General features: G+C 32.1%; 2 protein-coding genes and 1 pseudogene across 4 annotated transcripts; all 3 read right to left on the reverse strand.

The window, feature by feature from the left end:
• Positions 1 to 376: 376 nt before the first annotated feature.
• Positions 377 to 2,251, reverse strand: LOC111279743 (15-cis-phytoene desaturase, chloroplastic/chromoplastic-like). Of its 3 annotated transcripts, none has more exons than XR_016334804.1 (4): positions 1,900 to 2,251; positions 995 to 1,114; positions 767 to 881; positions 377 to 583 (listed from the first exon to the last, which is right to left on the reverse strand). XR_016334804.1 is itself a non-coding variant. In XM_089756585.1 (3 exons), exons 1-3 carry the CDS (start codon positions 2,017 to 2,019, stop codon positions 855 to 857), a joined length of 267 nt encoding a protein of 88 aa, XP_089612711.1. In that variant the 5' UTR covers positions 2,020 to 2,251; the 3' UTR covers positions 766 to 854. The 3 variants fall into 3 exon arrangements, 1 of the variants encoding a protein (XP_089612711.1); XR_016334805.1 differs by having other exon boundaries at positions 483 to 502; XM_089756585.1 differs by lacking the exon at positions 377 to 583 and having other exon boundaries at positions 766 to 881.
• A 2,913-nt stretch (positions 2,252 to 5,164) lies between these two features.
• Positions 5,165 to 5,650, reverse strand: LOC149510970 (wall-associated receptor kinase-like 22). Its single transcript, XM_089756357.1, has one exon. The coding sequence runs from the start codon at positions 5,648 to 5,650 to the stop codon at positions 5,165 to 5,167; it is 486 nt and encodes a 161-aa protein (XP_089612483.1).
• Positions 5,651 to 9,497: 3,847 nt separating this feature from the next.
• On the reverse strand, positions 9,498 to 10,724 carry LOC111279459 (wall-associated receptor kinase-like 1 pseudogene; annotated as a pseudogene).
• Between the last annotated feature and the right edge of the window lie 341 nt (positions 10,725 to 11,065).

Genomic DNA, 11,065 nt, shown 5'->3' on the forward strand with positions numbered 1-11,065 from the left:
GAAGTGCAAAGATTTAGAAAGGGGTTGGGGGAATGAGACAGACCAATAGCAATACCAATGAATTGTTTGAACAAACAATAGAATTTGTTACTAACCATATGTGAACATTGATAACTGGAACTCCAACTAACTTATCTAATTTCTTGAAGTATGAAATCTCTCTCCAATCTTCATGCAAAAGTAGCTTGAGGATATCAACTGACAAGTTCAACATCCATCAGCTATTATTAGAGAAGCCGGTAATCTAGTAAAGCTAAATAGTACTATTCAATAGGAAACAGTGTATACCTGGAGTTGCAATTATGTAAGCATCTCCTTCAATTGAATTGCCATTATTTAGAAGAAAACCTTTCACATTTCCATCATCATTGAGCTCTATTTTCTTTATTCGTGAGTTAAGCCAGACCTCACCACCCAGTGATTCAATATGATTAACAATAGGCATGCAAAGCCTCTCAGGGGGGTTTACGTCCAAGAATGCCATCTTTGAGCCATTTTTCTCCTGTAGTTGGATTTTCATACGTTCTTAGCAAGCTAGTGTAATGTTGTTATACCTTGCTTTCCTTATTTTGTATAACCTCGACTGTATAAAAATGAATGAATATGACTATCCAACAAATGTATATTCAATGAACCTTGTTTGCAGTACAAATTACAAAAGCATCACCATCTGTAGATGCTTCTGGACTCTAGTATATAAGAGTACACGAAAACACGCTATCTCAAAGTGATTGGAGAACATCCAATGAGCCAAAATTAAAATTACCTGTCTGTTGCTCGATCTAATAATGATGTATTAATCGAGGTGTCCAAGTTTCATATTTATAGATTCCTTTGGGACACAAATAATGTCACTACCATTGACGTATGGCATAAGTTTTCTGTTTCAAGTACAATTCAACCATGGATCATTTGATGATTTTGTTGCTGATTCTGAATCCAACATAATGAAGTTATAAATATAAAACCAGTGGGCCAAACAAGGGAACCATACCTGAAGAAATCGATTCAAAGCGGTCAATATACGTTGCATTGAAAGTTCATCAGGGTTAATGAAGTTCAGTGCCTTTGACATGGTAATAAACACCTCATCAGTCACACGATCAGGTATGCCCTGAAAAAGAAAATGATGAAACCAGTTTTCTTTATTTTTACTCATTTAACGAGTTTTTGCTACTTAATGCAATTCATACCAGATTCATTAACAATGACGCATGGGCATTATTTAAATGAATGTAGAGGCTAATGCATACGTTAACTGATAGACTTTGCATCACCGACAAAAGTTCACTCTACTAAATATAACTCCGCACAAGGCAACTTGGTTTCTAAAGTTTCTTTTGTTACACAATTTCATAAATTCACACCTCTCCCTCTCCCTCCCCCTCTTCCTTTTTCCATTTTCCTAGAAGCCTTTGGCAATACTTTTCTCCCATCTAAAAGTTTAGCATCATGATATTTCATGTTTCACTCATATAAAATGAAGCACCAACACTAAAATCAATGGACAGTCATGCACACATTTAATACTATGAATATAGCACAGAAATGAGACTCCTCAGGGACCCCAAGCGACTTCAAACAAATCCAGGCGTAAGGATTGTTGTTCTATTATACTTGTACTCTTATGCACCTTTCTCAAGCAAGAAATGTATCATGTATTTGGTAAAGGCTTAAAACTCTGTATCAGACCCATACATGCATGCAACCACAAGACAGCAAATTAATTGCACCATTATATGAGCAGAGCTTGAAGTTGACGAGGCTCTTTTTGGGAAGTTTTTTATCAGGATGAACTAAGCTCACCACTCAGACACCAGCCAAACTTGCACCCATACCATTTATGTATATGCTAATAGCCTCGAAAGGAGAATTTTGTCAAAAAAATAACTGACATACCTGCTTTTTCATCCACTCTTTAACAGTTAAACCATCTTGGGCTTCAACATAAGGTTGTCCACCAAGCATTGCTGGTAAGAGTCCTATTGCAAACTTCACTTTCTCAGGCCAAGTCAGCATTTCATTGTTCTTCAAAATGGCCCATATCCCTGTCAGTTTACATTGATAGGAGATATAAGCAAAGTAGATGCAAATTGTAATTTTTTACTTTCGTAGGTGTTAGTCCTGGCATTCAGCGTCTGTAGAAAAAATTCCACATAAATTTAAATGATAAGGGCAAAACATAGTTTCCCAATCACCCCAATGGGTCCAACACTAATATGGATCAGACACATTCTAAAAGAGGAATGTAATTCAGCCCCCAACAAGTCCCCAGGTTGCCCCAACCTCAATTCAGATAGGTTTCTATACAAGAGCAAGAAGAGAAAGAAGTGGAATCAGGCACCTGAAGTTTTTGCATATTATTCCTTCCTTCCCATTTTGTTTACCCTTGTTAAACTTTTTTTGGTAAGACAAACTCAACTTTGACTATTTTTTTTTTTAAATATGTTGAATTAAAAATTTTTATAGATGTTTTGAAATTTTTGAAATTCAAAATTTGTAAATCTTATTTTTAAAAAATTTACTAAAATTTTATTATTTTACTAAAAATAATTATCAAACTTGAGTTAGTTTGACATACATAATAGGATGGATGGAGTAATAGATTCTAGGATTGATCTAAGGACAGGAGGAAATGAAAGAAAAAGAAAAAGGTGGTGGGGGGGGGGGGGGAGAAGAAAATGGCAAGCTAAGGAAAGAGATTTATCAAGAGTGCTTAACTACTTTTCCTTCGAATCCATGGATTTTGCAAAGACGCAAGAAATTATTTATGGCTTATATGCAAGGTACAACATTCCATATGATAATTGTTCCACTAAACTATGAATTTTGCAAAAGGTCCAGCATTTTGGTATTACCTTGATTGTTCCCTTTTGAGGAAGGTAGTAAACCTCCTCACATGTGCCACAAAACAAACGTTGTGGTTGTGTAGAGATGTACTTCATGTACCGCAAACATTTACCACATTTACTAAGAGCACGTCCTGAGTCAGATAGTGGGGAGAATAGCGCTTCAAACAAGGCATCCATGTTCTCAATCTGGAAAAAGAAGGGGGAGTTAAGTGATAAACAAATAATTCCAAGTTACAATATCTAAAAGAAATCATAAAAACAAGTCGAATCTTCATCCATGAAATGTATACACATGAGCATCCAGAAAAGTGAGTATGTGGTAACAACAGCAACAATAAAACTTACTACAATTGCACTGTATTTAGAACCATCTATTGGGTAAGACTACTAGAAATAAGTTCTATGATAAGCAACCCTAATCAAATGACAAACCAAAAACTTACCACAATTGTTCTATGATTTTCATGTACTTTATCCAAGATGCTATTTAAGCAGGCAAGTACAACATATAGTTCTCTAACCTGCTGAATAAAATAACTGAATTTTTGCTTGAATTGCTGTTGTACATGCTGCACAACACGAGAATGATTTGCCTCACCCTTAGCAACCAAAGTAATCTGATGCTCAATGAAACTGCGAATTTCTGGCAAACAAAGATCTGGATCAATGCATTGATAGCCTCGTATCAGTGTTATGCCTAAAGTAGTTGGAACCAACTTCCTACCAACTTGTACCTGCATTTTAAGTAAGAATGAAATATCCATCTCATACAAAGATAGGCTAACATTTTGCGTACAAAAGCTAAATATCACAAGGATAAACTTAAATTTTTTTGCATAAGAATTTATAAACCTGCACATAATTCCTCTCACATATGTTGTTTATATGCACAGGTATTGATGCATCTGTGCCTGTTCCATTCCTCTCCATCAGAGAAATGAGCTCACTCTCACTGAGATAATCAGGGGGTGAAGTCTCACCCTAAAGAATTTAGAAAATCAGGCATAAGTAACAATATTTGGACACTTGATGATTCATTAAATGGAGGTGAATATTTGTTTACCTCATATAACTCTACTTTTGAAACTCCAATTTTCTCCCTTTCGTAAGCTGAGGAAGATTTTTCTTATTTATGGCCATCCATGGCATAATATACGTAAATGCTTGTGTCGTGACGTGCTGCCCGATGCAATGGAAGAATTCTCCACCAACTGAAAATTCTACTTTTGTCCTGAAATAGACACCAATAATAAATATTATAAAATGAAAAGAGAAAATACTAATGCGTAATTAACCAATAATATAGAATCTAAAATCAAAAAGTTTCACTGAGCAAATAACAAGTAAGAGAATCATGGCAAAACAACAGCAACAAACATACCTTTTTCCACCAGGTGAGATCAGAATCATAGATGACATTGCACTATGGTGCTGTATTTAGAACCATACCTTCAAGAAGCTCAATAAAAACAAGGCCCTTCTCAGTAGCCTGCCCACCTACCCACACCTTCCCTACCAGCTGACCACCCAAGTCTTTTTTGGTCTTGCCCCTTTTGACATGATCCATTAAGTAACAACCTAGGCATTCTATATTGAAATTCACTTATGTTAAATTTCTCTATTTTATTCTATTATTCTTTTTTTTTTTTATTTTCACAAAATATAAATTCCATTTCCCCTGTATTACGGTAACCAAATATGCGGTTAGTGCATTAGTGGGATCAAATGTAGAAAACTGGGGCGCAAAAGCCAAGAAATTTCTTTGAACCTTTTGAATATACGCCGAGCTATATCTATTTGACATATGCAGCCAGCAAATTCGTCATCAATTTCCATGATAGAAAGAAATCAACAATCGAAGGTGGGAGAAATTAAGAGAGAATGGGCATTACTTCATCCTGCTACTATGGCTTATTCAAGCAGCAAAGAAGTAAACGAGTTTGGTTGTGAAGAAAAATGTGGGCATGTTGTTATTCCATCCCCAAATGGAATAAGAACTGGTTGCTATAAAAATTCCTGGTTTAGAGTAACTTGTAACAAGACCTTTCAAATCGTATTTGATGGGATTCCACTCCAGCGTTGCAGGAACATGCGTCGTATCAATGCTTATGTCGTGGAGAATTCGATATCTGGACCCGATGAGTTAAACATGGGAAATTCGATATCTGGATCCGATGACTTAAACATGGAAGGGTAAAAAATGAAAGCAGATGTGCATCTCTTGTTGTATTCTTTCTTCCCAGAATCAATGATTTCTGTCATGGTTGCAGTAAACGATTTCAGATTTTCGGTAATTATGGCATAGCAGCCTCCTAATTTAGAAGTCTGGTCGCCACATCTTTGTCGCAGGCAGCCTGTGATGGGATCAGCTTGAATATTACTAGAAACAGTAGCAACTTGCCGCAACCTACTGACCCGAATTTCTTGAATCTACTTGAGAAGAAAAATGGACTGCCTTTTAGGTTGACAGTAGCAGGAGCAGTGTTGCCATTGTTTCCCTTTTTGCCGCAATTGAGATAAGTTACCGGATTGTTGACGGTGACAGAATCGTCAGACGTAAACGGACCGAGTAGCTCCAGATTGATGCGACTGATGAAAGGCTTTAGCCCGTTACTGGTCTTGTTGCAAGTCACTCTAAACCACGAATTTTTATAGCAACCAGCTTTTGTTCCAAATTGGGGTCGAATAGGAACATCCCCACAGATTTCATGACAATCAGACTTGACTGCTCCTTGCGATGTTGCTGGTTGAATAAGCCATAGTAGCAGGCTGAAGTAAAACGCCAAGTAAACGCCCATTCTCTCTTAATTTCACCCACCTTTGATTGTTAATTTCTTTCTATCGGGGAAATCAATCAAGATTTAGTCGGGTGTATGTAAATATAGATCGGGCGTAAACTCAAAAGTTCCAAAGAAATTTCTTAGCTCTTGCGCCCTAGTTCCTATGCTTGACCCCACCAAAGTAGTAACCATCTTTAGGGAAAAAAGAAAATATCTCTATCAAATTCTTTGCTACAAAAATCCCGTCGTCATAATAAACCAACAAAAACCATTCTAATAGTTCAAATTCTTTTTTGATTTATAAAAACAGTTTTCTAGTTCTTCTTCCAGTACAATTAAATCTTCTGCAAAATATTCAGAAATAGCAAATTACCATAACTCTGACTGTATTGTACGAAAAATGTTAAAATGGAAAACCTTAAGTTTCGCAAAATTTTTCTCATATACTTTCAACAGTTTGGATATATCCGAGACAACAATCAATTGAGGCCTAAAGATAGTAAAATTTGCATCCTATAACATAGGTGGTGAAAATATTTGCCTTTTCTAATAGAAAACAATAGCTAAAAACGCAAATAATCAAACCATTTATAACCCAAAACCAACGGAAATAGAAGGATTCTTCGAAGCCCTGTAAATTTATCAAACATGGAAGACAAAAGCAAAATTCTAATAAAAAATAAAAATTTCACATTATTTTCTCATTTTCAAGTTTCTAGCAATCAAATATGGGACAAATTTCATTATTTTTGAATACCCTTTTGCATGAATCTAAACGAAAGATTTATAATTTATTATAATCATATATATGAATTAAAAAAACTTTAGTAACACAAATAAAGCAACAAAAGAAAAATAAATGAAAAAAAATAAAAGATTTACCTTGCATGAATGATCTTAATGTTGGTTTTCATGTTAGGTTGAGATTAATTATAAACAATGGAACCTACAATACCGGTAAGCCACAAATACCCTTTTGTTTGAAACAAAAGAAAAAAAAAGGAAACACAATATTTAAAAAAATAAAAAAAAATAAATTATCAACAGTTATAAGCTTGTAATCAATGACCTATTCCTTTATGGATTCAAACTTGGTCTTAGATTCCGCTATTTTGGAGAGAAAACAACCTTTTAGACAAAGATATAGATTAAACAGATTCAATTTTTGTTTTATTTGATTTTCTGTTGAGAAACTATTTCCTTTGAGAAAATTTAAAATGGGAAAAAACAAAAGGAAAGCTGGGAATGTGAGTGGGAAGTAGCTTGACACTAACCGGAAGGAAAAGAAAATTTTCTTCTTTTTCTTTTTTTTTTGTTTTCTAACACAAACTCAGTCATTAAGATCAAAAAGAGTAAAAATAACTTTTTTGTTATAAATTTAAAACTTGTCAATTCCTTTAATGTAATAATTTATTCCTATAGCACCAATTAATAAAAATTTGTAATAGACAGGAGCTTTTTCTAATTCTCCCTAAAATATAATTCAGGTACCCCACCAAACTTTAAAAAGTAATGTTACCGTCAAAAGCATGATTTACATTTCTAGTATTGCAATCAGTCTCATCAAACTTTGTGAAAAAGTGGAAATGAATTATCTTTTTTTTTCTTTTTTTGAGTGAACATAATTAATCTCTTAACTGTTAAGCTGATTGGCTAGTAACCAATTAGGCCTATTTCTTTTTCTTTTTTTTTTTTTTTGCTTTTTATTTTTTATAAAAAATTTATTCTTCTAAATTGTGAGTAGAAAATATCGAAAAATTCATTTTTTTCTAATATTAGAACTAAATTCAGTTTCTAAAACTATACACATAAATAAGAAGTTTTTTTTTTTCACTCTTAAGAAATAATAAAATAAATAATTAGTAAGATAATAATAAATTTAAAAATAAAAATAAAATCTTCAATTAGAAATATTCAATAATTTAATTAAATTAAGTGTGACAACTATTCATAAATAGTTTATTTTATTTTGTTTTAAGTGGATATTAAGTAGATATCAAAGATAATAACTTAAAATGCAGCCGAAGAAGAACAAGATTAAAGATTCTTTCTTCACTTCAATTAAAAAGTCACCATTACAAATTAGTTAAATTTCATAAATAAACTTTAACTTTTAATAAAAGAAAAGCCTTAGATTCAATATTATTTATATTCAAAATTTTAAATAGTTTTTTTTTTTTTTTTTACTTCTGAATCAAATTGTAATTATAATATAAAAGAAAATAATTAACACCTATAACCTTTAAAATTATGGTTGACCTTGCAAATCTTACCCATAATTATGGTGAGTTACTAATAATCAATGAAATGAAAATAAAAAGTAAATATCAATCAATCAAAAATTATAAATAATATTTTTGAGAGAAAATTTTTAATTTCTTATATAAAATAATTCTAAATTAAAAAAATGAATTTTAATTAACTTGTTTTTTTCCCTTGTGATTTAGTGATTTTTTGTAAATTTTATGTAAACAAAAAATTCAAAATAAACCCAAAATGAACAGAATATTAAAAGAAAAGTCTCGAGTTCTTCGTCTACGTGTCAAAAACCAAAAAAAAAAAAAAAAACAAAGGCTAAGAAAAGTCTCGACGTCAACTCAAAAAGAAATTGTCATAAACCAATTTTCTCTTTTACGTAGTCATCAAGTTAGAGAAAATTTAAAAACATGAACATTGTATCATGGATTGTTGACAATGGATTTGTTGTTGGTTTTATTCCTTTTTTGTTATATTGGATGATCAATTTTTTTACATAGATAGCAGCTCGAGGATAAAATTTTTTTTAAAGTATTAAGATTTGCATTTTAAATCTGTTAAATGTCAACTCTTGAGATAATTAAATAAATCATTGAATTAAATTTTGATTTTTTTTCTCATTCCTTGCAGCAATATCTATTGATTTATATTTAGTTTAATTGATTGGTTTGGATTGATTATATTATTATTATTGTTGTTGTTGTTGTTGGATAGCTTTTACATATATCTTGTGGTCCTTATTTGCGTTTTTTATGCCTAATGTGAGAATTTGTATTCAGAATTGGGTTTGTAAGTGAGAGATGTATGGTTTCACATTTAATTGTTGATTGGTGGTGATCTGTAAACTCGTATTTAAATAATATTCCATAACGTACATTTAAGAGTTTCATGTTCACATCTTATGTGTAGAAAAAAAAAATACGAATTAGAAAAACGAAGAAAATTGTCATGGACCAAATTTCACTTATGCATGGTACATTTAAAAGTTTCATGTTCACACCTCATATGTAAAAAAAAAAAAAAAAAAAAAAAAAACACGAATTAGAAAAAGGAAGAAAATTGTCATTGACCAATTTTCTCTATATGTATATAATAGAAATAATACTTCATTTGCCCCTAAATTATTACACTTTCTAATGTGGTATCTAAATAAAAGAATTTCTACTAAGGTACTTAAACAAAAATATTGTTATTAACTTAGATATTAAATAATAATTTGTTAATATATTAAATACATATAAATATAAATATAAATATAAAATAAATAAATAATTAAAAATATAATTTAATATATATTAAAAATAAGACAGAACATTATAAACCAACATCTAACTCGAGTTTTATTTTCGGGAAAAATCCTCGATTAGATCCCAAACAAAAATCATATCCATCAGATCTGAAATAATCGAAACTCATTTATATAAATATTTTAAAATATAAATTTATATATATCCGGTACAAGATAAAACATTCTAAATTGACTTTGATCCAACTTCGATTAAAATAAAAAAAGAAAAACCTTGAATTTATCTAGAACTTTTCAAAACACAGACATTAGATAGAGGGCAATCAAAATCCATGAAGAATGGATTGTTTTGTCATCCTTATTTTTATTAAATTTTTTTCTTGCAAAATGTATCAAAAGCATAAAAAGAAATCTTCAATAAAAAAACAACATGAAGAAAAAAAGAGAGAAAAATAATTGAATTTAGAAGAAGGATAAAAATATAAACTAATCAAGAAGATATATTACATCGAGTACACACCAAAGAAAGAACGTAATTACAATGTTAAACTACAAATTGTTTATAATTGACATGGTTGAACAAGTAGCAATAGCCCAAGGATCGATTATGTCATTTGTATAAGATTCTTCATCGCCACTTGGTTCAATCGCATTAGCTTCTTCTGACGACATAATCAACTCCAGCTCCATTGCAACTTGTTTCATTGTAGGCCTTTTCTTTCCATTAAGATTCAAACATCTTTTTGCCAGCTTTGAAACTGCTACACTCTCTTCTTCTGGACCGTCATTCATTATGATTGGATCAAAAAAGTCAAATAATGAATTCTCCTTCATTGAGAGCAGAAAAAATGGTACCAAGCTTCTCACTTCCTCTGATTGTCTCGAGGTGATGAGTTTTTGTACCGTCAAAATTTCAACAAGAACAACCCCAAAACTGTAAACATCACTCTTCTCTGTAAATTGACTTGATCGAAAATACTCAGGATCCAAGTATCCGAAAGTTCCTTGTACTCGAGTGGTACGATGAGTTTGTTCAAGTGAAATTGATCTTGATGTTCGGAAATCCGACACTTCGGCTCTGTATTTATCATCCGAAAGTATGTTGCTGGATTTGATGTCTCGATGATAAATGGGGACAGAAGCAGCCGAATGCAAATAGGATAATGCATTGGCAATTTCTATAGCAATTCGTAAACGCATTTCCCATGTCATTGGGAATTCTTCATTTTGATCATGTTTGAATTGAGACAGTGTTCCATTGGGGATGAACTCATATACTAGCAAAGGGACTTTTGTCTCCGGGCAACATCCTAAAAGCTTAACCACACTTCTATGGTTGATCTGTGACAATATTATCACCTCATTGATGAACTGTTCAAGCTTCTTTTCATCAACTTTCTTCTCTACCATCATTTTAGACTTCTTGATTGCCACAATGCTTCCATCAGCTAACATTCCTTTATAAACAGTTCCTTGGCCTCCTTGACCGAGGATTCGATTCTCGTTATAAAAATCATTTGCCTTTTCTAACTTCTTTGAAGTAAACAACCTTATTTTTTCAACATTACCTTCATTGCTGGACAATTGTTGTTGCAGTAGTAAACCTCCATTCCTTTTAAAGTGTCTTTGCTTAAGCTTGATGTCTTTTCTTCTTTTTAGTACTTTGTACATACCCCATGTGCCAAGTAGCAAAAATATTGTTCCAACACTTGTGATGCAGCCTATATAGGGCACAAATTTTATTAATGTAAAAGGTAAATATGAATACAAGTGATAAGAGTGGGGTGAAATTCTTGAATATAGATAATAAAGTTTCATTAATTTTGGAGTCTAATAGGAAGGTTGCCATCGCACCGAGAGAGGGTACATTTTATAATTGGACTAAATTATAAAACGAATCTTCCAATGCAGTAAGAACCCTTCAATCGAGT

The sequence above is a fragment of the Durio zibethinus genome, chromosome 27, assembly GCF_047325235.1.
Source record: "Durio zibethinus cultivar Kanyao isolate XHJ-2024 chromosome 27, ASM4732523v1, whole genome shotgun sequence".
In the NCBI taxonomy this organism is placed as follows: domain Eukaryota; kingdom Viridiplantae; phylum Streptophyta; class Magnoliopsida; order Malvales; family Malvaceae; genus Durio; species Durio zibethinus.